General features: G+C 44.6%; 1 protein-coding gene across 1 annotated transcript in view; it reads right to left on the bottom strand.

Annotated features, from left to right (window-relative positions):
* BAZ1A (bromodomain adjacent to zinc finger domain 1A) overlaps positions 1–27,792 on the bottom strand; it is a 154,421-nt gene that overhangs the window by 110,660 nt on the left and 15,969 nt on the right. The window contains exons 4-8 of the mRNA XM_082275756.1: positions 21,553–21,684; positions 15,347–15,448; positions 14,651–14,738; positions 14,446–14,553; positions 4,644–4,734 (exon numbers count right to left, since the gene is read on the bottom strand). Of these exons, the coding sequence (XP_082131882.1) occupies positions 4,644–4,734; positions 14,446–14,553; positions 14,651–14,738; positions 15,347–15,448; positions 21,553–21,684 (521 nt within the window). The remainder of the gene's footprint in view (positions 1–4,643; positions 4,735–14,445; positions 14,554–14,650; positions 14,739–15,346; positions 15,449–21,552; positions 21,685–27,792) is intronic.

Raw genomic sequence — 27,792 nt, 5'->3', positions numbered from 1 at the left:
CAGTAGGAGACTTCCCTCGCAGGAGGATGTCCAAGTAAACCAGTATCACGTACCCCCATTTGGCATAACCATGCAAGCACTGGGACCAACACTTTCATAAGGACCCTAGGAGCAGAGGCGAGACCAAAAGGTTAACGCCACAAACTGATAATGTTCCTCTCCCACGGCAAAACAGAGGAAGCGCTGGAGACCGTCCTTGATTTCGATGAAGGCAAGAAAATCCCCCTGATGCAGGGAAGCCACCACCATGCGAACGGATCCCATTCTGAACTTCTGCACCCGCACAAAGCAGTTCAGCGCCTTGAGGTCCAAAATTGGACGCACCTGCCTTCCTTCGAGGGGACTGTAAACAGGTTTGAGTAAAACCCCTGAAAACGTTCCGAAGTCGGAACTGGGACTATCACCCGTAAAGAAAAGGTCTTACACCACCCCAAAAAGAGCCTGTAAGCGGACCAGGGGCAGTCGCACGTTGGAAGGAAGAACCTTACCGGAGGGTAAGAGCGAAACTCCAACTTGTAGCCAGACCAAATTACCTCGTGGACCCTCTTGTTCTCGTACCAGGGGAGTCCACGAGACCGGAAACCAGCGAAGACATCACCCCCCACCCCAGATACGGGGAAAAGCGCACCTTCCTGCTGAAGGGGCCTTGTCCGTGGGTCTGGAGAAGCCCACACTCGACTTGCCAGCCCAAGTTCGCCTGTATCCTCCAGTCGACCCTGAGGGACAAAACTTCCTATGAACAAAGAAGGGCGCACGTCTACAACTAGGGTCCTTGCCCTTAGTAGCCTGCGGAAGAAAGAATCTGCCCCTCCACCCGAGACCTTTAATGATGTCATCCAGGGTAGCACCAAACAGGCAATCTCCTCGAAAGGAAAGATCAGTCAAGGCCTTGTTAGAAGTCTGGTCCCACAGACCAGCATTTGAGCCAAAGGATCACTGCCGAAACAGAGAGCCGAGCCACATCCAAAGAGACATCACAGATAAACTGCAGCACCTGGACCATCTGGTCCTCCACCCAGCTCAGCAAAGGCAGGGGTGAGCTATTCCACCTTCAGGTCACGGCGTAAAAGCTTAGCCCACTCGCTCAGAGTTTGCGACACCAGTGGAATAGTAAATACCGGCCTCAGTGCCGAACCAGCCAGGGTGTACAAATTACGGGCCACAGCCTTCCTGTCAGCCGGGTCCTCAAAGGCCAGAGACTCCTAAACCGGAATCATGGTTGCCTTGTTTAATCTGGAAACCAGAGGGTCCACCACAGGTGGAACAGTCCACTCCTTAAGAAGGGACTCCTCATAGGGGTATCACCTACCAAATCGTTTAGGGACAACATGACTGACATTACCCCCCATGTTTGGAATCAGACATGTTGCAATGATGCAACCTGTAGGCCTCAAACACAAGGGTCAGAGGGCTGGAGAAGACCAAAGTAACTGTAAGCAGTTAACCGAAACGGACCGAAGACTGAAGTTTCAGGTGGCTCTTTGCAAGCAACAGTGGCAGGAAGATCTTTCCTTGGCCCTATATAGCAGGGAAAAACAAGACATGTGTAACACTACCTAGCAGGTACAGTGACATCAGTGCTCAGTCCCGCAGCATTAACCTCTTCCGTGGCAAAGCCACCAGGAACAAGGAATAGCCAAGGTGGCTCTTGGTGCTTGGCCCAACTTGCCTAGTTCCTAATTGGGTCTTCAGGGACTGGGTAAGTGTAGTACAAAGGCAAAGAGCTCTGGACCTGGGAAGCACTCTGTAGCTAAATTTTACCAGAAGTCTGGAAAATTCCCTACACAGAAACCAGCATCCAAATGTCCTTTTCAGGCTATCCCCACGTTCAGTTCAGTGAAGTCTGAACACAGGATTTCAAAAGCCAGGATGAAGACAACCACAAAGGAAAGCTGCAATTGAAAATACAAAGCTCCAGCAGAGATCTAAAGAAAGGTCTTGACTGAAATAAAAAAAAGAAAAAAAAAAAAAAAAAAAAAAAAAAAAAAAAAAAAAAAAAAAAAAAGGGATGAAAGAAAATCAATGAAAAGGTGCAAGCAAAAAAATTTAGTCTTAGGCCTCTTTCACACGGCCGCTCCGGTTTTTTGCTCCGCTGCGGGACTTTTTTTTTTTTTTTCACGGAGCGGATGACACTTGTGTCATCCGCTCCGTATGTCCGCATATCATCCCATCCGTTTGCGGATGATATACGGACATAATGTAAGTCTATGGGCATTGCGGATGTCAGCGGATGACACCGCTGACATCCGATTTTGCTTCCTTTCCGTTTTTTGAACGGAGGAAAAATAGGGTTCTGTTCCGTTCCAAAAATTCCGCTGACATCCGCAATGCCATTGACTTGCATTATGTCCGTAAATCATCCGCAAAAAAATAGGATGATTTGCGGACATACGGAGCGCCCGTGTGAAAGGGCCCTTACCATCTAAATCTGTAGAAAAAAAGGTCTAGTCTTGTAGAACATTAGCAAAAAATCAGAGGCATGCTGTCAAAAGTAAGCTGGCCAACAGTTTTGTTTGCTAGTATCCATTCCTCCTGTAAGCAGCAGTATAAAAAAGTTAAAGTTTAAAACTTCCACTGTCGATTAAGGGACAAAAACATGTGTTTGTTAGTTTATAAGTCTTGCTTTTGGTGCTCTTTTCCTAGTGCACATTCAGTCCCTACTCAAACAAAGGCCCACCTTTGACCACCACTCCTGCCTAAAGAGAATCATTGCCTCTACACTGCTAAAAGTGGAGTTTCACTAGTCTCTGTTCATTAACCACTTAAGCCCCGGGAAAGATTTTACCCCCATTGCGACCAGGGGTTTTTTTGCGATTCGGCACTGCGTGACTTTAACGGACAATTGCGCGACGCTATACCTAAACGAATTTGACATCCTTTTTCCCACAAACAGAGCTTTCTTTTGGTATTTGATCACCTGTGCGATTTTTTGATCATGCACAAAAAAAGAGCGTCAATTTTGCAAAAATAACTATTTTTCACATTTTTTTATATGAAATTCCCCCCAAAAAATGTAAAAAAAATCTAAATTTTTTAACATTTTCAGGCCAATTTGTTTTAAGCCACATATGTTTGGTAAAAAAAAAAAACACACACAAAAAAATCGTATTTTGATTGGTTTGCGCAAAAGTTATCGCGTTTACTAACAAAGGGAAAGATTTTTGTCATTTTTGTTGTTTTTTTTTTTTTTTTAACGCGTAGTGGCGGCGATCTGCGATTTTTTTTGCGGTACTGCGACATTGCGGCGGACAGATCGGACCCTTGACTGACATTTTTGACACTTTTGGGGTTACCAGTGACATTTCTACAGTAATGAGTGCTATACATATGCACTGTTACTGTAAAATTACACTGGCAGTGAAGGGGTTAACTTTTTAGAGAGGGAGGGGTTATTATGTGTGTCCCTAGGGACGTGATTCTAACTGTGATTGGCTGTGGCTTGAGGAGTAGGAACAGTGATCAACGGTCCTACATAGTAGAACCGTATAATCACTTTATCACCCACATCGGGTCCGCCGGTCACACGCCGGGGGGTACGTGACCGCGCGGGAGCGCGCCTCCCTAGACCCTCACAGGCTAGCAAAGTAGTACTACGTAAGGGGCTGACCACAGCAGTAAATAGTCGTGCGGCGGTCGGCAAGTGGTTAAAAGTCAGCAGCTACAAAAAGTGTAGCTGCTGACTTTTAATAAACACACTCACCTGTCTCACGATCCAGCAAAGCGGCCGCTCAAAGCCTTGCTCCTCTCGGCGGCGCTGGTATCTCTAGTTTGGGTACAGCTTGCGGCTTCACAGCCGTGTGCACACTGCGCATGCCTGTCGTGAATGGCCGGGCAATCTTCTGGGACCTCTGGCGTGTCCCAGAAAAATGCAGGGAGGGAGGAGAGAAGAACTTCCGCTCGAGCCGCCTAGGCAAATCAAGGTACCCGTCCCCCCCCCCCCCCCCCCCAAAAAAAGTTACATGCCAAATGTGGCATGTCAGGGGCTCAGGAGTATTAAAAGCGGAAGTTACACTTTTGGGTGGAACTCCGCTTTAAGATCTGACTGAAAACATTTCTGCATCCATTCCATGCCTTACTTCTACCGAAAGCAAAAGAAAAATGTAGGGTTGTTGCAGTGAATTCTGATATAACAATTAAGGAAACTTGCGACTGTAGGCTTAATAGGGCAGACAAGGATCTAGAAATCTAGCCTGTCTGACAGAAAGCTGCTTGACAGAAGAAAACAAAATACCAGCTGAATCTTCTAAACCCAGCATCTAATAAAAAAACAGGCCCTTACTTCTTGGATGCAAAGCAAAAACTGACACTCTGAAGGTTAGGGGGTATAAGGATAAGTTCAGCTTTAAAAAAAAAAAAAGTAAATAAATGCACATCTTTTTGCAGGGGGCAGCTGCAGCAGTAACATGCTACACCCTGAATACAGGTGTAATATGTAACATGTTATAAAAGGTGAACTTCTCCTTTAAGTCACAGGATGGAGCCACCCCTTAGTTGTTATTGTAAGAACTTAGTGTAGATGGTACTATGGCCCACTAGAGTTCTGGTTGAGCAACCAAAGCTGTGACTCTTAAAGAAAAAAACAGAGAAACAATGACACTACAACGAAATTTCCCTACTGTTCCCCCTTTTCAAAATGATCTTACCCATAGCTCTGAGCTCTCTCCTGTGCTGCTCGATTCTCTCCCGTTCCTTTGCAGCAGCGAGTAGGCTTTGTCTAGGTGTGAGCCCATTTTCCTACAACAGTAATCAGCTACATTAGCAAAAAATGGCAAAAATTTGATGAGACATTTACATTTCAAATTATTGACAAAATTAGCAAATATGGACAAGAATAATAGGATTTTGTTGTTCCCAAAAAATCATTTTCTCCGAGTTCACGGACAGCTGTTCTATTATTGACCATAGGGTTATATCGCTATGTACAGGAGTAGGGCACTAGGCAGAAAAAGAACCTATGGGCAGTCCTGGCTGGCATAAAGCCTCTATCTGCTTTAGGCCCCTTTCACTAGTGCAACTTGTCCCGTGATTTTGGACCACAAAAAAAAAAAAAAAAAAAAAAAAAAAAAAAAAAAAAAAAAAATCGCATGACAAGTCGTTTTCCATTATTTTCAATGAGCCCCATTCATATCAGTGCGACTTGAAGTCGCACCGACTTCAAAGTAGTCCCTGCACTACTTTGGCATGATTTTGAGGCCAAAGACATTCAAGCCCAGTCAAAATCGCGGCAAAAGTCGCGGTAAGTCACACAAGTGTGAAAGGGCCTTAGTCAAGTCAGTTAGTCACAAAGCAGTATAAAAAGGAAAACAAAACAAAAAAAAAAAAAAAACACAAGAAGAGGGAAGGGTCAATGGACGCAGCGAAAGGGATTTTACAAGAACAGAAAATCACATTTTCTCATATGTTCATTGATGGACACAGCTCTTCTATTCTTGACAATAGCGACAAAGCAAAGCAGTGCCTCAAATGAGGGGGGGGGGGGGGTCGACAAATCAAAGAACTGGAGCAAGCAGTTAAAACCTCCCACACAAACCCCCCTCCCCCCAAAGGGAGAAAGGCTCTTAACCACTTAAGGACCGAGCCTATGTCTGACATTTGTTGCTTACAAATTACAAATTAAAATCAGCATTTTTTTACTAGAAAATTACAGAACCCCCAAATATTATATTTTTTATTTTTTTTTTTAGCAAAGACTCGAGAATAAAAGAGCACTCTTTGCAATATTTTAGGTCACATAGTAATTGTGTATTGGTCTTTCAAAACGCAATATTTTGGAAAAAATACACTTCCCTGAAAATAAAATCAATAAAATTATAAAAAAAAAAAAAAAAAAAAAAGGGAAAACTAGCCTAATTTTTTTTGTATATTGTGAAAGATGTTATGCCGAGTAAATAGATACCTAACATGTTACAGTTTAAATTTGCGCACACTCATGGAATAGCGACAAATTACTGTACTTCAAAATCCCTATAGGCGACGCTTTAAAAATTTGTAATGGTTGCCAGTTTAGAGTTACTAAGAAGGGATTTTGCTAGAATTACTACTCTCGCACTGACGATCGCAGCAGTATCTCACGTTTGATTTTAACACTGTTTACGTTTGCAGGAATGACTTCCGTATGCATTTTCTTTGGTGCGCGAGCACGCAGGGATGGGAGCGTTTTAAAAAAATGTTTTTTTGTTTTTTCATTTTTCCACGGTCCCAAAAAAAAAAAAAAAAATCTGATCCCTTGTGACAGTAATAGGCAGTGACCCCAGACCCCTCCTCTTCATTTCAAAGTATTTAAAGCACCAAGATCTGCATTTTTGAATACTTCGCATTTTTCAAAATCAGCGCTGTTGGTAGCGGAGTAAACTGGAAGTGGCGTTGCATCCCGGTTACTACATTGGAGACCCGATAGAAGCCGTTTTCGGCATTGTTCAAGATTCAGCCTAGCCGGCGGAAGTGCCGGCTGGTTGCTCGGGTCTCCCGGTGGGACAGGGGACATGGGCAAGGCGGCAGACGTCCCCTCCCGCTCCTTGTGATAACGGCTGAGTGTCTACTATTTGCTGTAATGAGGTGATCTCTAAATAAAGCTTTGGACCCATTCTGGAGATCCTATGGTCTGCTGGTGACATTCTTTTGCCTTGCAATCAGAGACACAGGTGCCTGACGTTGGAACGCCCAGAAGGCCTTGTGCACTTGGCAGTACCTATTCGAGCCTTGAAGGTCTTAAAATTCTCATCCGAGGAGCCAGAGGAAAAAAAAAAAAAAAAAAAAACACCTCTGTACACAGAGAAAGAAGGGCCAGGTTTGTTAAGCAGTTCTGTTCCCTTCTTGGCTCCTAGGAGGTAGTACTTTTACCATCCGTGATGAGATACCCAGGCCAATAGACCGCAGTGCCAAGCAGACAAGAGGAAACATATTGCGAGTGACCAATCTTGCCTTACTTTTCACAGGATTCTAAAAGGAGGGAGATTCCTCCATCGGTAACGTTTGCTTTGTTCAACCCAGGGATGGACGGGATCCACCACAGTAGAAAAAGTCCACCGTTTTGGAAGAATCTCCTTAAAAGGTGTAATGTACAGAAAAACGCTAAGGAACCACGAAAGGACGCCTTAGCCATTCTTGTAAATAATTTTGTCAAGGTACGCAGGGCTGAGCAAGCCGGCCTGTGGGCACCATAGGGGACAGACACCGCCACCCCAGACTATATACAGGAATGTTTTCAGCACTACCTTACATGGAGCGGCTACCAGCACCTATTGCTGCATAGGAACAGTGGCAGAGGAGGCATCCTCCTCAATACAACGGCCAGCAAACAGACTCAAACATACAGATGTGGGTCCGCCACTCATTGCCTGTTGCACAAGGATTACTGGAGGGTTGCCACCTATCTAACAGGTGCCATAAATTTCACCAGGATCTAGGACAAGTTGTCACAGGTGGACTGCTATCTCAGGTTTGCCCAACAGGATGCCAGAAAACCCCCAAATCTCCACCTTCAGAGGCAAAAAAAAAAAAAAAATGTTTAGAGCACACAAAGGCAGAGGGGTGAAAAAGCAGTCTGCTGACTGGCATGTTCATCAACAGCCATTTGAGTAGGTGGCCTAGCCAGGCCACCTACACAGTGTGGGGAGGGGGAACGAGGCAGGACGGGAAAACTGGTAATGATATTGTTTTACCATAACAGCATTAAACCTTCAAGGTGACAGGAACAGACTTCAGACCTCGGTGCCTTCTATAATAAGGCTGCCTTCCTTGCCCAGCAGGGAGGTATGAAAAAAAAGAATAAGTTATTACCTGATAACTCCCTTTCCAGGAATCCTCCAGGACGGTCACATGAGAGATGGCTCCTCCTCCTACAGGAAACACAAGCACAATTAAGTTTAAAAGGCCGCCCCACAGTTGTTTAAAGATGAACTGGCCTGCTTAAGCGACTAGCTCAAATTATAATTCTAAGTATACGATTTATTGATAGGGTGGGGGTCCACCGTCCTGGAGGATTCCTGGAAAGGGAGTTATCAGGTAATAACTTATTCTTTCCCAAGTCATCCTCCAGGACGGTCACATGAGACCCCAACGATGCATACCTAGGGTGGGACCACTGCCTGGAGCACTTTGCGATCGAAGGATAGATCCTGGGCGGAGACCAGGTCGACCCTGTAATGTCTGACAAACGTCAGATCACTTGACCAGGTAGCTGCTTTGCATATTTGCTCTGCTGAGGCCCCAGCCTTTTCTGCCCAAGATGTAGATATTGCCCGGGTAGAGTGTGCTTTGATGCCGGCTGGTAAACTCTGGTCCTGTGCTGTATAAGCTGCACCGATGACCATTCTGATCCACCTGGCTATGGATGATTTTGAGGCTGCTTGCCCTTTCTGAGTGCCTCCGAAAAGGATGAATAAGTTGGCGGATTTTCTGATTTCTCTGGTGACTTTTATGTAGTGTAGGATACATCTTTTGACATCCAGAGTAGCGAATACTTCCTCCCCTGGGGAGGTTGGATTTTGGCAAAAAGATGGGAGGACCACTTCCTGAGTCCGATGAAAATCTGATGAGACTTTCGGGAGAAAGAGAGGGTCTGTTTTGAGGATTAATTTATCCGAAAAAATCCTTAAGAAAGGTTCCTTGATGGAAAGGGCCTGTAAATCGCTCACCCTCCTGTCAGATGTGATTGCCACTAAAAATGCCGCTTTTAGAGTAATGTTCTTTAGGTTGCATTCTTCTAGAGGCTCAAACGGAGCCTTGGTGAGGGCCTGTAGAACTAATGTTAGATCCCATGGGGCCAGACTAAGATCTTTGCTTGGCCTGGATCTTTTGATGGATTTAAAGAATGTCTTCACTAAAGGATCTTCTCCTACGGGTTTTTCCAGAAAAATCGATAGAGCTGCCGCCTGCACTTTGAGAGTGCTTACGGCTAGACCTTTGTCTGCTCCATCTAGAAAAAAAATCAAGCACAGTACTAATGTCCTTTAGATTCCTGTTGCTTTGCTCCATTTTTAGTTTATATGTTTTCCAGATTTTATTGTAAATTTTCCTGGTCACTGGTTTCCTGCTTTGCAGTAGTACCTCCGTGACCCTTTTGGATAGCCCTTTATTCAATAGTATGCACCGTTCAGGATCCATGCTGCTAATTGTAATGTCCGACTGGAAGGGTGATGTGCGCCTTTTTGAGCCAGGAGATCCTCCTGGGCTGGTAGCATCCATGGTTCCTCTTCTGCCATCTTCTGGAGTGGAGTGAACCATGCTCGTTTCGGCCAAAATGGTGCCACTAAAATTACCCTTGTCCCTTCCAGGTGGATTTTTCTGACTATTCTTGGAATCAGCTGGATCGGGGGAAATGCATACGCCAGACCGAATCTCCAAGGGAAAGCTAGGGCATCTATTCCCAGTGCATTCCTTTCTTTGTATAAGGAGTAGAACTTCTTCACTTTTCTGTTGTTCTCTGTGGCGAAAAGGTCCACCTCTGGTGTTCCCCATTTCTGGACCAGTTGGTTGAAAACCAGATGGTTTAGTTCCCACTCCGCTGGGTCCAGGTGCCTCCGGCTTAGGAGATCTGCCAGTACATTTGCCGACCCCTTTATGTGCACTGCCGAAAGGGATAAAAGATTTGCTTCCGCCTCAGAGAATGTCCTGTGCTATTCTCATCAGGTGCTTTGAGCGTGTGCCACCTTGGTGGTTTATGTAAGAGACTGTCGTAATATTGTCCGACTGGATTTGAACAGGTTTCCCTTTTATTTCTTGTTGGAAACCCGTCAGTGCTTCTCTTACCGCCGCTAGCTCCCTCATGTTTGAGGATACTTCCTCCCCGGACTGGCACCACGTTCCCTGTCTCACTTGATGACCTATGTGGGCTCCCCAACCGACAAGACTTGCATCCGTCGTTATTCTGACCTGAACCGTTGGCATCCAGAGTCTCCCTTGAGAGAGGGAGTCTTCCTTTAGCCACCATGTTAGCGATCTTTTTACGGTTGGAGGAATTGATATTAGGCCGTCCAACTCCGAGGTCTTTCCGTTCCAGTGGCTCAGGAGGTATCCCTGCAGTGGTCTCATGTGTAACTGGGCCCACTGTACTGCTGGGATGGCCGCTGACATGACGCCCAGGACCACCATGGTGTCCCTTCTTGAAATTTGGTGCGTTTCTATCAGGCGTCTTGTAGCCTCTCTGAGCTTCGTAATCTTGTCTTCCGGTAGTAAGATTTTCTGCGAGACTGTGTTTATCAGATAACCCAGGAACCGCATCTCCTGTGAAGGTGTTTTGTGGGATTTTTGGGTGTTGATCACCCATCCCAGAGAGGTGAGGAAATCCTCCGTTATTTGTAGGTTTTCCAGCACTTCTGACTCTGATTTGCCGTATATCAGGAAATTGTCTAAGTAGGGGATTATTTGGACCCCTCTTACCCTGAGATCCTGGACTACCTCCACCATAATTTTGGTAAATATCCTGGGTGCTGATGAGATTCCGAATGGGAGTGCCTGGAATTGGAATAGGCGCGTTTGTGACTCCCGTTTGGTTGCAAACCTCAGGAACTTCTGATGCCCTGGATGGATTGGCACGTGTAAGTAGGCGTCTTGAAGATCCAGAGTCACTAGGAATGCGCCTTCTGTGAGTAGAGTTCTCACTGAGAAGATGGATTCCATCTTGAACCTCCTGTACCTTACTCTGCGGTTGAGGTCCTTGAGATTTAGAATCAGGCGGTGTTTGCCTGATGGTTTTAGCCTTAAGAAGATTCTGGAAAAGAAACCTTCCCTTTGATGTGATAGGGGTATTTCCTTTATTACCTCCTCTTGTAATAGGTTCGAGATGGATTCCTCCCAGGCTTCCCTCGCTGGTGATGTTCTCGGTAGAGATGTTACTCGGAATTTGTGAGGGGGGGGTTGTCACAAATTCTATTTTGTAGCCTTGTTTGACGATCTGTACTATGAACTGATTCGTACAGAACCTTTCCCATGGGGGGGGGGGGGGAGAAGAAGCTTAGTTTTCCCCCTACCGGCCATCTGGCGTCACTGGGGCTTGTTGACATTGCTACTGTTGGTCGGAAAGGAGTTGTTTGACCTGCCCTTGTTTTTGTTGTATACCCACTTCCTCTGGGTATTAGGCTTTCCTCCCTTGGTTTGTGTGTCGCCTCTTGGGCGGCAAAAAAATCTCTTCCGTTTCTCCCTTTTCTTAGAGGGGAAACCTTTGGACTTGTCCGCCGATCTTTCCAGAACTTTGTCTAGTTCCTGGCCAAAAAGTAGCTTCCCATCAAAGGGGATACTGCACAGCTTATTCCTGGAGGCATAGTCTCCCTCCCATGTTTTGAGCCAGAGGGCTCTGCGGGCTGAATTTACTAGCCCGGAGGTTCGGGCTGCAATTCGTACGCCCTCCGCCGCCACGTCAGCCATGTAGGCCACCCCTTTATCAAGAGGAGGGAGTCTTGTGCCTCCTCGCTGTCCGGGACTTTTTCCAGCTGTTCCCTAAGCTGTTCCAGCCAAAAAGATACGTTTCTAGCGACACATGTGTTAGCCATGTTTGGCTGAAAAGATGCCGCCCCTGCCTCGTAAGCCCTCCGAAGTGTCACGTCGATCTTCTTATCCATGGGATCTTTTAGGTGTCCCATGTCTTCGAATGATAGGTCCGATTTTTTCGATACCCTGGCTAGAGGCGCGTCAATTTTCGGGCATTTGGACCATATGCCTACTGATTCCTCGAACGGGAATCTCTTCTTCATCGCTTTTGGGAAGAAGAGTTTGTTTTCAGGGCATTCCCATTCTTTCTTTATAATCCCTTTCAGGGATTGGTGGACTGGGAAGGTGCGTGTTTTCGGGACCTGTAGGCCCCTATAGTCGGTCTTTCACCGTTCTTGGCGCTTCCTCTTCTTGTAAGCCTTCGGTTACGTATATTGCCTTCAGGAGTTCTTCCGTTTCTTCCGTTGGAAATAAGTGTCTAGTCACCTTTTCCTGGACTTCGCCATCTTGCTCTTCTGAGTCTGAGCTGTCCTCCGGCAGGAGTTCTCCTTCCTCGTCCTGGGAATCTGATTCCGAGGATTCCTCCATCAGTCTGGCGACTTTTTGGATCTTTGCTGTTTTTAAGCGGTATCCAGACGTGGAGGGTTGGTCCGCTTTTTTCATCCCTTCTATGGAGGATTGTAGCGATTTCAGGGTGGACATGACCTCTTTTTTGAAATCATAAAATCCTTTCCTATTGGTTTGGATTCTTCAGTAATTACTTTCCTGATGCACTTTTGGCATAATAGCTTGTCTGAGTCCGTTGGCATTTTTGTCCCGCAAGTACGGCAGTGCTTTTTCTTTGGTTTAGCAGCAGTGTCCGTAGCTTCTATGTGTTTGGGCTGTAACGGCAAGAAAGAGAGAGATAAATAGCTAGTTATCCGTCGTCTAGGGGTGCATGTACCTCCAACCCCCGGCTAGCACCCCCTTTTTTCCCTCTCCCCCCGGGATCAGTAATAAGGAAAAAAGAAAAAAAAATTTTCCCCTTTTTTTTTGGGGGGTGGGGGGGGGGGGCCTCCCGGGTATGGAGTGGGGTATCCCCCTCTTCTTCCCTCCACTTACCATACTCGGGCTGGGGCCACACGCCACAGCCTCTGGCAATAGGGACTGGTCCTCCGCCATTAGGACCGCCTGGAGGGAAGGAATCCTGCAGCAGGTGAGCGTAGCCAAGCCGATCCGTCTGTGAGCTGGCGTCATTTATGTTTAAATTTCCCGCCAGAGCCCTCTGACGTGATTCCGGCGCTTTTGCCCACATTCAATATGGCCGCCGCCCCACTTCCAGTAGCGGCGCCATATTAGCTGCGTCACTTCCGCCGCGCCAGCGGTGACGCTGGCTGACACAACACACGCTGGAAACTCCACCGGGAGCCCAGCGTGGGGATGACACTTCTGAGGGGAGATGGCGAGCGGCTCAGCACGGCCTCCGGCTGGCCGCCATGGTCCCCTCTAGGTCGGCTGTCCTCATTCCCACACGGAGCAAGGTAAGCTGTCTTTGGGCAGTATGCTGGACACTACCGCTTCGGTCTCCAGCCCATTTGCCCAAAGAACCAGGGGAAGAGGGTGTCTTCCGGTCATTCTGTCCCCTCCTCTCCCTTAGGATGTCCTCCTCTCTTGCCCCCATTGCTGGTACCGGCCCCCCTGATACTCTTATCGGCCCGGGCCGGTAAAGAGAGGAGGTATCCCGGGACGCCTGCCCAGGATAGGGAAATAAAATAACAAACGGGGGATGTTTGGAATCATGCATGTGTAAGCAGGACAGGAAACACAAGAACTGTGGGGCAGCCTGTGGGGCGGCCTTTTAAACTTAATTGTGCTTGTGTTTCCTGTAGGAGGAGGAGCCATCTCATGTGACCGTCCTGGAGGATGACTTGGGAAAATGCCCTTAGTAAAAATGGAAGCCGTGCCAGTCTGTCAGAGAAACTATCCCAAGCCCTACTCCTACAGCTCCACCCATCAGCAGAAGGGCGCCAGGTCACTGCACATCCACCCCAACCTCCTGAAGTGACTTAAGATAGGAGAGGATGCCCACAGTCAATATGGCAGACACAGAGCTGTGGCGACATGCAGTGCTGGCCTAGGCTTTGGCACTGGGTGATATTTCATTTACTTTTGACTATTTGCTGCTGGGTGGGCGGGATCTGTCCCAGACCCCCCTACCCACCCTGTGTTTCTCTACCTGCAAAGCCCCAGCCTAAAGTTGCTGGCAGCCCAATCAATTAGTGCAGATACCCGCCAGTGGGGAGAGCAAGCTAGAGAAACAAAGGCCAGGCAGGCAGGGGGTCTGGGACAGCGTGCACTCATTGGCCAGACTGGGGTGACCACTGGTTCTAGATTATCCAGCCCAGCTGGTCTACGCAGGAAAATTCTCAAAATTAAAAAAAAGCTATGGAGTTCTGGTCCCAGCAGGGAAGTAGGTTCTCACTCCTGTAACACTAGCCAGAAATAACTGGTTTGCCTATAGCAGAGAGGAGGTTACTACCCACAAGCAGTGCTGTGTTTTTTGCTTAGTGTCCTACTTCTGTAGGTGGCAATATAACTCTATGGTCAAGAACAGAATTGCTGTGTCCAATAATGAACCTAAAAGAGAAAAAAGTTTTTGTGCTAGTTGTGCTTGAAAGCCCAACTCCAGAAGATCTTAAGTTTTGCATAGTGTAGGATTGGTTAGATCTCTATGGAAGACACAGCTATTAAAAAATAGACAGGAGTTCTCTTTCTCTTCTGACACTCATAACCTGAAGAAGAAATCTACCTCATTTGAAAACTGTCAACATTTTCAGGAGGTTCTAAAAACCTCTGTAATTGACTAGAAATATGTTTTTTTTTTTGCCTATGTTATAATTTCTGAGACTTAATCTCACTTCCTCTTCTACACTAAGCAAAACACCACTTCTGTCTGGCATTAGGTCTACAGATTCAAATGGAGCAACACACCAGAATGTCAATGCAACTCTGTTTGTTCAGATGGGTGTTGTAACGTACCCTTGACACAGGTTTTCTGTCTGCTGAAGGCTCAAACCTAGGAGGCTCATCAGGAAAAAAACGGAAATAATTCTTTTCCAAGATCTGGTACTTTGAAATTGTATTTGCCTTAAAATTAAAAGAAGAAAAAAAAAAAAAAGGTTAGTGGAATTACGACGTTTAGATTTACATGACCTCTAATAAACACATTTCCAGCCCTCTTTACCTTAGGTTTAACTAAACCATTCTGTATTTCACAGTGCAGCTTCAAGAAATATTTCAGTCTGTCTTTAGAAAATATGGAAGACTTTCGACTAGAGAAAGAAAGAAAATGGTCAAAGGTCAATCCACCAACCTTTTTTGTGTATGCCAAACTAGCCAAGATAAGGTTTCCTAAAATAAAGAAAAAGGCTATCTAAAAAGATTAGTGCATCTTTAATTCTGATAGCCAGATCCAAATTCCACAAATCCTCCACAGAAAAAAATGCAAGGTATGCTGCCAATTTTCCTGGATTCAAATCATGGATATAAAAAGTATGCACTAGTGTTTAGAATGTACATACAAAAAAAACACAATGTTAAAAGATGAGGGGGACGTAAAAAGATTTCTAGCATACCCCACTCTAATCAAAATAGGAAACAAATGTGGCTGGAGGTCTATCTTAAGTAATTTATTTGGGGAGTGTAAGTGAGGAGTTGTGTTTTCAGTAGTTAAACTTGATATTTGTAACTTTAAGAAAGCAGCCACTGATACGGAAACAAAGGCAATTACTTGTTGCGACAGTTGCCTCCCCATTCAGTTACACTGCAATTAAAAGCACCAGTCCTGCAGATTTTTTTCCCCAAATTCCACTGAATCATAGTCTTACTGAATGCTGCATTAATATAGCGGCTTTGCAAGAGCCATAGTCCCTATGCATACCTGACTTGGCACTGTCGAACGGTAACAGATTCATACATTGCTTCTACAACAGGCTTCACTTTGTACTTGAATAAAGTTGGGTCAATTGGTTCTATTTTCTTCCTAGAGGAGACAAATTTGAAGGTGCAAATGAGGCCAATTCCTTTTCACTTCAAAATCGCAAACAAGCCAAATGAACTGTAAAAATGTGTAGTGCACAAGTGCTTGACAATTTTCACTCAACTCTCAACAAATGGGTGAACCACAAATGTAGTCAAAGAGAGGAGCAATACTGGCTGAAAACCAGAACTTGAGTCATACTTCGCTTTACAAGAGGCTATACAACAATTTTGAAAGACGCATGTTTGCCTTGTGCAAGTGCTGATTTTTTTAAAAAACGTATTTTTTGTTAATAAACCTTTACAAAATACAACATGTAGAAAATGCGTTTTTTCACCATCTCCTAATTCCCCAATCTACCACTGGAGGCCCAAGTAACCAAAACATTCAACTACAGTATATATGCACAATGCCTCTACATGTCACAATCACTGCTCAGTGACTAAGGAACCTATTGCCAGGCTGAGAGCAGTCACATTAGGAGGTTTGAGTAGTTGTATGCCCATACCAACTTGAGGAATTTTAGTAGGATTTCTGGGGAGCATAGTGAAGGTAGCAGCAGGCACTTCTCTGCTGTACAGAAATCATCTTATTTTGCTTTCAGTTACCAAATCATATCTCAGAAGAAAAAAAAAAAAAAAAAAAAAAAAGGACACTGAAAGAAAGCTTATCTGTTTTCCAACATTGATAACATATTTGACGTTTTGTAACTGGTTTTAATCATGGGATGTAAAATATTTCTAAACTATATTGGTAGCCACTTGATACTACCTATACAAAAAGGTCTTGTCAGAGGCCAATGGTTTCTACAACTAGGATAGAAAGAGCAGAAACATATCCTTTGATAGTGCAGTGAACCAAACACGCAGCCTCATCTCCATGAGCAGAGTGGGTTTATGCTCCTCCCATCAGGAGTAGTCTAGACAGGTACATTTGAATACACACGCCCAGGGGGCTGTCCCTCCAGGCATAATCCCCCACTGCACAACCCAGCACATCAGTTTAGTTTAAAAGCAGTGAATACAACAGAACCAACAGAGGGGTGGGTGCGGCAACTGTCGATGGACATCTTACTGTAAAAATCTTTTTCCCTGATCTTACAAAAATCTTATTTCCTCCATCATCATTCGACAGACACAGCCTCATCTCCAAGAGCTGAGTGGGACGTGCCAAAGCAGTACAGGCATGAGGGGTGGGAAAACACAACCAGACAGTAACATCAACTCTAGAAGGCTAAACGTAGCCAACTGGGCAACATGGAGCTCAAACAAACAACAGGAGCTTACCCAGATAAAAGACCCCTGAAGAGAAGTACAAACAAACATTCTCTTATGAAACAGCAGCCTGCAAAACCTTGCGGCCATAGAAGGCATCCGAAGATGCCAACAAATCCACCTTGTAAAATTGGCAAAGGTGTGCACAGACGACCAAGTCGCTGCCTTACAAACTTGTACAACAGAGGTCTGATGGCGAAAAGCCCAAGAGGCACTCAGCACTCTAGTAGAATGAGTCTTCACAAGGAAAGGAGGAACCTGACCCTTGATTCAATAAGCCTGAACAACTGTCTGCCTGATCCATCTCAAAATGGTCACAGCGGACACAACCAAACCTTTACGAGGACCGTCCGGAAGGACAAAGAGAGAGTCCGACTTCCTGAAGGACTCAGTAACCCTTATCGCCCGAACCACATCCAGAGTGCAAGGCAACTTCCTTGTGATGTTTAGGCTTAGAACATAAGGAAGGCAACACAATGTCTTCATTCAGGTGAAAATCAGACACCACCTTAAGAAGGAAGGATGGATTAGGTCGGAGGACCACTTTATCCCTGTGGACCACCAAATAAGGTGGACGACAGGACAACGCCGCCAACTCAGAGACTCTGGGGGCAGAAGTGATAGCCACTAGGAAGGCAAACTTCTGGGGCAAAGAAAGAAGAGAAATCTCCCTAATATTCCCAAAAGGAAGCTTTTGAAGAACCGACAAAACCAGATTAAGATCCCACGGAGGTAACGGAGATCTCCTCGGAGGGGCCAGATGAAGCACCCCCTGAATGAAGGTGCGAATCAAACTATGAGTAGCCAACAGACGTTGAAAATAAATAGCCAAGGCCGAAACCTGGCCCTTGATAGTCCCCAAGGCTAGGCGCTGCTCAATCTCTTTTTGCAAAAAGGCCAGAACCCTAGCTATAGAGAACAAGCGAGGGTGCAGCTGCAGCGATTCACACCAAGAAATGTACGATTTCCACGTACGATGATAGATCTTCCTAGAGGTCGATTTCCTGGCCTTCAAAAAGGGTAGGAATCACAGAATCACAGAGACCTCTATACATCGAACCATACTTTCAACACCCAAGACGTTAAGGCCAGCGACCGTAAAGCAGGATGGAAGATCGGTCCTTGAGATAGATTTTCCCGCAGAGGAAGACGCCGGAGGATCCACGACCATTTTCACCAGTTCTGCGTACCAAGACCGCCGAGGCCAGTCTTGAGCCACCAGAATGACCGGAACACCTCCCATCGCCACCCTGCAAAGAAACCTTGGCAGGAGAACGAGCAGAGGGTAGGCATATTATCAGGCAATACTGACTCCAAGGAGCCACCAGCGTCTGTGGCATCGGCCAGAGGATCCCAAGACCTGGCCACAAACCTCTGAACTTTACTGTTGAGGTGAGATGCAAACAGATCCACCTCCAGAGTCCCCCACCGGACACCGGAGATGAAACACCTCCGGATGCAGGGACCACTATCCCTGATGCAACACCTGACGACTCAGGTAATCCGCTTGCCGATTCTCCACACCCGGGATGTGGACTGCGGAAAGAGCTGGAACATTGTGTTCTGCCCATACCAGAATCTCGGCCACCTCCTTGGCCGCCAGGGCACTCCTGGTGCCCCCTTGATTGAGGTTAGCCACGGCCGTGGCATTGTCCGACTGGACCCAAACCGGAGAACCGTGTAGCCAACTCGTCCAGTGAAGCAGGCAGAGCTTGATCGCTCTCAGCTCCAGAATATTGATCGGCAAGGAAGACTCTTCCAACGCCCAAGTCCCCAGGGCACAGAGCTCACCCACTAGCACAGACACAAAAACCAGGTTTCAAAACGAAACCCGCCAGCATGTGAAGATGGCTGGAAAGGAATTCCACCCACCTATCCACTGGATCCGTAAAAACTGGGGAATCCTCCACAGGCACAAGGGTAGATTTGTTCAATCTGGAAACAGGATGGTCCACTTTATGTGGCACCGTCCAACGGTTGGAAACCTTTTCAGCAAAAGGATACCGGCATTTAAAGCGTTTTGGCACCACTAACACGTGCTTAACGTGCTAGGATTGGTCATTCACAACATCGTGAAAAAGTGCCGGGGCAAGGCCCATCAGCTTTTGGAGACTTCTGGGAGCCAAAAGCCACCCGCGTCCCTGTCGGCGTTGGCTAATCAGTCAATTTTAAAGTATCCCACACTGAAATATTCAGGGCTTCCACTAAAGCGCATTCCCGCGCTACAGCTGAAGACAGGTTCTCTTCACCATCTGACTGCGAGGACAACGACCCCTTAGGAAGGGAAGCATCCGAGGCAACCTTATCCGCCTCTGATTTAGAGGACACCTCCATAGGTGGAGAAGGCAGCAGCCGTTTACAGCTATCAACCTTATTCATGACTAAATCAACTTCAGTCACCAGGCTTTCCAGGGCAGCTGAAATCGGCCAGCGACTGCGATCCGGACTGTCCAGGAGTGGCACAGAGTGGGTCTGAGGGTGATTTTCAAGTTTGGGACTCCATAGTGCAAAACACAAAAAAAAAAAAAACGGAGTACTGTCGCTTTAAGAGCACCGATCGCAGCGGCCTGCAGGGAACCCCTTTAAACCAAACTGATAGCAGAAAGTGCAAGGATATGCCCGTAGGGACCCTCAATACTTTACCACCTCAGACACATATCCTCCTGAATATTCCACAGCATTGAGAGAAAAGCAGGAAGTGACCTCGGCTCAGCAGCAGGAAATGACCACACAGGAAGCTATGTCGCCTGATAAGGATTCACTGCCAAGTATAGCAACAGGGCTACACAAAGATGGATGCCCATACAAAACAATAGGAAGCTGCAGGGAAAATGGCTGCCCCATACAAGTCTACGGGGAAAAAAAATTCCATTGCCCACACCCAAAATGGCGGCGCCCACGGCGCACCATGCAGCTAGGGACCGACACATGAAGGCTTCAGGAACCACAACAGGGACCAGCAAGCCCAAGGTACCATGTCACCCCCCCCCCCCCGACCACCAGAGCACCCCAGACACACAGCCCCCGCAGGGACAGGGAGAGGGAAGGACACACAGACCGGGCAGACCAGGGGAATCTCATGGGAGGCACAAATCCCATTATCCCTAGGGGAGGGTCCACATCCCTTCAAGGCCGAAAGGGGGGCACAGTTAACTCACCATACCATGGACCGGGTGGGCTCCGCTCCGGGCAGACTGCCTCCCACCCAAAGTGGGGGTGCTGCCAGCCGATGGGTACGCTGCGACATTCGTTCCAGGTCGTTGCGTCCCGGCGAAGCATCCACTCACAGGCTCGTCCCCCTCCGGACAAGAGGGCACCGTCGTGGCTAGGCCTAGGTCTGAACTATAACCTGCTTGCGCTAGTAGGCTAGACTGGGGGGACGATAAGGATCTAGATTATCCAGTACGAAGCCCCAGACGGCATTGTTGCTTGTAGATCACCAGGAAAATTCTTCCCTGAACACTAGCTAGCGAGTAAAGAGAAATAAAAAAAAACATTTTGAAAAGAATTAAAAAAAAAAAACAGACCGGAGTCCCAGCAGGAAACCTAGGTCTACTCCTTCTCTAGGCAGAAAACAAACTGGGTTGTGCAGTGGGGGGTTTATGCCTGGAGGGACAGCCCCCTGGGTGTGTGTATTCAAATTTTCCTGCCTAGACTACTCCTGATGGGAGAAGCATAATATTACTCAGCTCAAGGAGATGAGACTGCGTCTGCCAATGGAAGATAGAGAAAAGAGATTTCATCCCAAAGATTAAGTCCTGGCCCTAGGGTGGTAGCACTCAGTCTCACAACAAGTGAAATATAACTTGAACGTAAAACAATAGACCTTGTAGTAGACTTCCTAACTCTTATCAAAAAGAAATTATGCATACTGTCCCCTAGAACCTGGGATTCAACAGTTATGCAGTTACAGCCAAAAATCGTGAAACACAATGGCAACTTTTGTGCAGAAGATCTTGAAGATCTGGCAGTGCCCACTGAGTGTCTGCTAGAAGTCTTACCAAGTCAACGTACATCCACATCAAAGCTTAGGAATCATGGTTATGCTGGAAAGATAAGGGAATGTAGGTGAGCATCTTTGATGTCCACAGAAACCAGAAAATCTCCCTGGTGAAGGTAGATTCCATGTGTGATTTTTGTAGCCAATTTAAAAAAAAAGATTCAGGAACTATGAGATCCAGAATAGGTTGAATGTCCTCTTTGGGTTTGGGAACAGTGAGAAGGTTATAGTAAAACCCCTGGAACTAGTCTACCAAAAGAACCAAGGGAATGACACCTTGATGCAAAAGACCCAACAGAGATTGATGGAGATCTGCTAATCTGAGTGGTGACGCAGAAAGTTGAAGAGAAAAAAAAAAAAAAAAAAAAAAAAAAAAAAAAAAGGAGGGGAAAGGGAGTTAAATTCTAATTTAAAGCCCTGGGATACCTCCTTCTGCATCCAAGCGTCATAAGAAAGCTAATCAAGTATATACAAAGGTTAACAAATGCCTCCCAATTTGGAAAGTGAGGGTGCACCTTGATGCAGAGTACGGCTTGTCTGAGGATTTGGCAGACTGTGTGCTAGGTGGGCACGTGTGGGTGGACAGGCAGAAAAGCATGCAGGGATTCTTTGAGAAGCAAGTGGGAGTAAAATAAACAAAAACAAAAAAAAAAAAAAAGGGGACATTTTCTACCAGACAGACAGAGGATGAGAAGACTTCCATGCTGTACTAATGTAACTATGCAATAATTTCTATACATGGGAGTTCAGCTTTAACACAGACGATGCAGAATAAGCTGGGGTTTTAACAAATATACATATAACAAAGATTTTGTTTATTATATTCTGCTTACCAGCTATCTGGTACAGGAGGCTCGTCGTCATCACTATCACTAATGATAATTGTGTCATTGTCAAGGTTATGACCATTCGTCATGCCATTCTGTTGTGGAGGAGCTTTGATCTCCAAAACTGTGCACTCCAACCTGATACAAAAAAATAAAGAAAGCAACTGATAAATCACACTAATTAAATACAAGTTTGTACATGCTGATACTGTTTTAAGGATATACTCAAACTAACAAACACTTCAAATCAACCTGCAGATCCTTCTATTGTCTTCCATCTGTCAATCAGCAAAGCCAAGAAAAAAAGGCTTCTTTTCTTAGAAAGGATCCAACAACTTAGAAAAAAATTACACATACTGTAAACTTTTATATGACCTTTCGTACAAATTTACCTCTCCCTTTGAGTCCCATACATGTACCAGAAAGCCAAGCCCCTACTCCCTCCTCACAGGAGTTTGGCTGATGGCTGCAACAGCTTATGGCTCCACAGCCCTCAGTTTCTCTGGAGACAGGAGAAGAGAGAAGAAAAGTGCTGGAGCGGTGACATCTGAGCCAGGTTAAGTGTTTAGGGAGAGAGGAGGATAGGACAGGTAGCAGAGCATAATGCATAAAAATGTTTAGACTCGCGAGTGCCAATTTTAAGTTTTATTCTATTATCTACATTTTTTTTACCCAGTTAGAAATACAGCTGCTAAAGGTTGATACTTTTAACAAAAAAAAGGCTCCATGCACACTAGCTCTTTTTTTTTATTAATATGCTCAAAAAAACGCTAGAAAAAAAAAAAAAAAAACACACTGGGTGAAAAACGCCAATAGCAATTTTGTGCCGGCTTGTAGTAGCATTTTAGAAGCTTTTAGGAGTGTTAAGTGTTTTATTAGTGTTTTTACTGTACATAAAAAAAAAATGCTTGAAAAAAAGCTGTTTGGAGCGTTTTAAGTAGTGTTTAGGAACATAAAGTGTTTTTTTTCTGCTGGGAAATGACTCCCAAAAACTCTACAAAAACTATTTTTTTCTGCTCCTAGAAGCTGAAGGGATTAGTGTGCATGGAGCCTTAGGCCCCTTTCATACTTGTGCGACTTGAAAGTCATGCAATATTGCCGCAATTTTGACTGGGCTTGAAGCAATGCCTATGTCTTTGGACCTCAAAACGCATTAATACGGGCCAAAGTAGTGCAGGGACTACTTTGAAGTTGCTGCAACTTTAAGTTGCACATTTATGAATGAGTATCATTGGAAAACATGGTGAACGACAAGTTGTGCAACTCTGATGTCCAAAGTTGCATGACAAGTTGCACAAGTGTGAAAGGGGCCTTAAAAGCGTATCTAAATACAAACTTTTTCTGCTTTGAATATAGTAGGAAAGGATTTGACGGTTAGAACCGGACAGTTTTTTTTTTTTTCTTTCTGCCGTCTGTGTCCCCACTGGAACAGGGGGATACAGAGGAACAAAGAGTACACAGTGTGTTTATATGCAGCCAGGAGTGACATATGTTTTGTGTAGGCAGCAGCTTGTTAAAAATAAACAAAAATTTGTATTGGCCTCTGCAATTGTGGGAATGAGACTTTCTTTGGGACAGGCAGTGAATTGAAATCTTCCCGCTGGGACACAGACATCAAAAAATATGCTAACTGGGTTTATCATCAGTTCACATTGCAATACAGGAGTGCAGTGCACCAAAATGCAGACATGCGGTATTTATTTTTCCATAGTGCACTCAAAAAAGGTACAACTCAATAAAGTTAAAAGGTAAACAGTACAATGCTGGAACAGCTGATAAGTGCACCATACTGCAGCCCACTGCCAGTGCTCCCAAACTTTAGCTTTCAGTCCTGTGTGAACTAGCCCTTAAACTGGTAAATAAGATGAATAAATACAGTTTGATGCACACACCCACCACATTCCCTTTACCTTCAGCTTTCTTGTTTCTTAATGTCACCACACACTGCAATTAAAGTGTACAACTAATTTATAACTAAAATTGATTTTACGTGAAAGATTGCAAGATCCAACTATATCAAGAAGAGGTGTACACTGCGCAGGTGAGTCTGCACCAGCAATCCGATGTGGGTCCCTGGCCCCGGCTCGCCACCGTAAACAATGCAGACTAAAAGAGAAAGCGGAAGCACACCACAGGGAGGCTTGAATGAAGAAATCTTTTTATTGACACATGTCCAAGTACAGGATACAGCAGGAAAAATGTAGACACATTTCACACAGACTCTGCGTGTTTGTTCATTACAAAATGAACATCAGAGAACCATTGTTTAAGTACACACCCCAATGGGGTCACACCCATATTCAATGCCTGATTGTCAAATGTGTCTCTACATTGACACATACAAGTTTGCATAATAAAAAACATCAATGTACAATTGGACACAAACATAAAAACACAAGGAGAAAAAAAAAAAAACTAACTCAGACCCCCCCCATATCTCTAATGGATAGTAGCAAAACCTTGAGAGAGCAAGTACAAATGCATGTGGTAATATAAGAAAAAAAAGAAGAAAGAAAGAAGAAGAAGAAAGAAGAAGAAAGAAGAAGAAGAAAGAAGAAGAAAGAAGAAGAAAGAAGAAGAAGAAGAAAGAAGAAAGAAGAAGAAGAAAGAAGAAGAAGAAAGAAGAAGAAGAAGAAGAAAGAAGAAAGAAGAAGAAGAAAGAAGAAGAAGAAGAAGAAAGAAGAAGAAGAAGAAAGAAGAAAGAAGAAGAAGAAGAAAGAAGAAAGAAGAAGAAGAAGAAAGAAGAAGAAGAAGAAAGAAGAAAGAAGAAGAAGAAGAAAGAAGAAGAAGAAGAAAGAAGAAGAAGAAAGAAGAAGAAGAAGAAAGAAGAAGAAGAAGAAAGAAGAAGAAGAAGAAGAAGAAGAAGAAGAAGAAGAAGAAGAAAGAAGAAGAAGAAGAAAGAAGAAAGAAGAAAGAAGAAGAAAGAAGAAGACCAAATGAATGTGTATAACGTGTCAACCAATTTAAAAGCATACCTGCCCTAGGTTTAAAAAAATAAATAAAATAATAGTATACATATTCCCAATCAATGTACAAGATGGGCAGGAAATTACGATACCAAAATTAGGGAGAAACTAGTTTTATCTTAGATTGCATAAAATTATGCAATCTCGTGGTAAAGGGTGAATACTACAAATGTGTGAAGAGAGATAAAGATGAAAATAAATTCAATATGTAAACAAAACATCCCTCTTTCACAAATATAAATAAAATCAACGTAGCAATTGCTAATATATCTTCACATTCCTACATGTTGGAGCAACCAAAGAACTTTGCTCAATCGGCTTGTGTCTAACAAGAACGATCTATCTCAGTTATGAGATGTAAACAACTATACTGAACAAAATGATAAAAAAAACTGAATAGTTTTGTTTTTGCCCCCATTTTTCATGAGCTGAACTCAAAGATCTAAGACTTTTTCCATGTACACAAAAGGCCTATTTCTCTCAAATATTGTTCACAAATCTGTCTAAGGCTGGCCCATACATGTTCAATTTTTTTTGTACACTTTTCTGTTAGATTTACCAAAAACCATACAATATAAAGTCAAAATTAAAAACACTTTCAATTGTATCCTATATGGCAGGCCTTTGTACTACATAGTTCAAGGTAAAGCTAAAGAAAATTTTACAGAAAATTGTATTATGTATGCCCAACCTAAATTTGTGCTCGTGAGCACTTCTCCTTTGCTGAGATAATCCATCCACCTCACAGGTGTGGCATATCAAGATGCTGATTATGCATGAATATTGCCTAATGGGTCATACACACTGTACAATTGTCTTTAGATTTTTATCCTTTAGATTTACCAAAACCATATAATATGAGGTCAAATTTAAACACTTTCAATTTGTATGCAATCAGGCAGGTCCTTGCACTACATAGTTGAAGGTAAATCTAAAGGAAATCTAACCACAAAAGTTGTATAGTGTGTATCCAGCATTAGGCTGGCCACAATAAAGGCCACTCTAAAATGTGCAGTTTTACTGTAATTGGTGGGGAGGGGGGGGGTTCCGAAAACCAGTCAGTATCTGGTGTGACCACCATTTGCCTCACGCAGTGCAACACATCTCCTTCACATAGAGTTGATCAGGTTGATTGTGGCCTGTGTAATGTTGGTCCACTCCTCTTCAATGGCTGTGCAAGTTGCTGGATATTGGCAGGACCTGGAACATGCTGTCATATACTCCGATCCAGAGCATCCACAACATGCTTAATGGGTGACATGTCCGGTGAGTATGCTGGCCATGCAGAAACTGGGATGTTTTCAGCTTCCAGGAATTGTGTACAGATCCTTGCAACATAGGGCCGTGCATTATCATGCTGCAACATGAGGTGATTGTCATGGATGAATGGCACAATGGGCCTTAGGTTCTCCTCACGGTATCTCTGTGCATTCAAAATACCATCAATAAAATGCACCTGTGTTCGTTGTCCATAACATACGCCTGGCCATACCTTAACCCCACCGCCACCATGGGCCACTCAATCCACAACCTTGACATCAGCAAACCGCTCACCCACAATGCCATAAACGCCGTCTGCCCAGTACAGTGAAAACCGGGATTCATCCGTGAAGAGAACACCTCTCCAAAGTGCCAGACGCCATTGAATGTAGCATTTGCCCACTCAAGTTACGACGATGAACTGCAGTCAGGTCGAGACCCGGATGAGGACGACGAGCATGCAGATGAGTTTCCCTGAGATGGTTTTTGACAGTTTTTACAGAAATGCTTTGGTTATGCAAACTGATTGTTGCAGCAGCTGTCCGGGTAGCTGGTCAATGTTGGAGGTGAAGATGCTGAATGTGGAGGTCCTGGGCTGGTGTGGTTACACGTGGTCTGCGGTTGTGAGGGCGATTGGATGTACTGCCAAATTCTCTGAAACGCTTTTGGAGACGGCTTATGGTAGAGAAAAGAACATTCAATTCACAGGCAACAGCTCTGGTAGCTGCAGTCAGCATGCCAATTGCACGCTCCCTCAATACTTGCGACATCTGTGGCATTGTGCTGTGTGATAAAACTGCACATTTTAGAGTGGCCTTTATTGTGGTCAGCCTAAGGCACACCTATGCAATAATCATGCTGCCTAATCAGCATCTTGATATGCCACATCTGTGAGGTAGATGAATCTCAGCAAAAGGAGAAGAGCTCATTAACACAGATTTGTGAATAATATTTGAGAGAAATAGGCCTTTTGTGTACATAGAAAAAGTCTTAGATCTTTGAGTTCAGCTCATGAAAAATGGGGGCAAAAACAAAAGTGCTGCATTTATAATTTTGTTCAGTGTAGATTGTCAAAGCCGAAGCAAGCCAGATTGCTGTCAAACGTATGGGAAAAATTCCCTTTCCTATAGGCTAATGGACACAAATGGTTGCTGGATCAGCCCATACACACAATCTTAGAAAAATACGTATAGCTAAATTGCAAGAGGCTAAACGACACAGAGGGAAACTTAATGGAACATCTCACGGACCTATAAACCCATCAAGGGGTACGACTGAAAAATGACTCAAAAATGAGTGATGTCCCATTCATGGTTTAAACCACGAGGGATCCTTGTTTTAAAGAAAAGAATCCATAAGACCTCACGTTTACATAACAATTTTATTATGTCCCCCCACCCCACCTCTTTGGTGGAAAGATTTTTTTCGCCAGGGACTTGCACACCCACAACGGATGCATTTCCAGCATGGTGGGTAATGATGCATCGGGCTTCATTTGTGGACCGATTCTTTGTAATACTAAATAAATATTCATAAAATCAATCTCTCAGTCCTCGAATAGTGCGTCCTATGTACTGTACATGGCACACTTTACAAGTGATCATGTAAACTATGTAGGTCGAATTGCAATTGTAATGAGATTTTATTTTGTGTTCCTTTTCATTGGTGCATGGACGAACTGTCTCCTTTAATGATATGCTTGCAACCGGAGCAGTCACTGCTCCCACACTAAACATTTCCCTTAAAATGCAGCCATGTAGTGAATTGTAGTGTGGGTGGGTTAAAGAAGCTTGGTGTAAGTGAATTGCCCAATGTAGGTGCTTGTCTAGGGACAAGGCTATTACATCATCAAGGAGGTTGGCACACACATCATCCTCAGAGGATAAGTAAAATGTTTATGGATAATTCTCTTAATCTCAAACTCCGAACGAAATGGTGTTGTCAATGTGTTTTTTTTTTTTTTTTAATATATATATATATATATATATATATATATACACACACACACACACACACATAA

This window comes from Pelophylax lessonae (genome assembly GCF_965119305.1).
Source record: "Pelophylax lessonae genome assembly, chromosome: 13".
In the NCBI taxonomy this organism is placed as follows: domain Eukaryota; kingdom Metazoa; phylum Chordata; class Amphibia; order Anura; family Ranidae; genus Pelophylax; species Pelophylax lessonae.
This window is presented reverse-complemented; position numbering and strand designations above follow the sequence as displayed.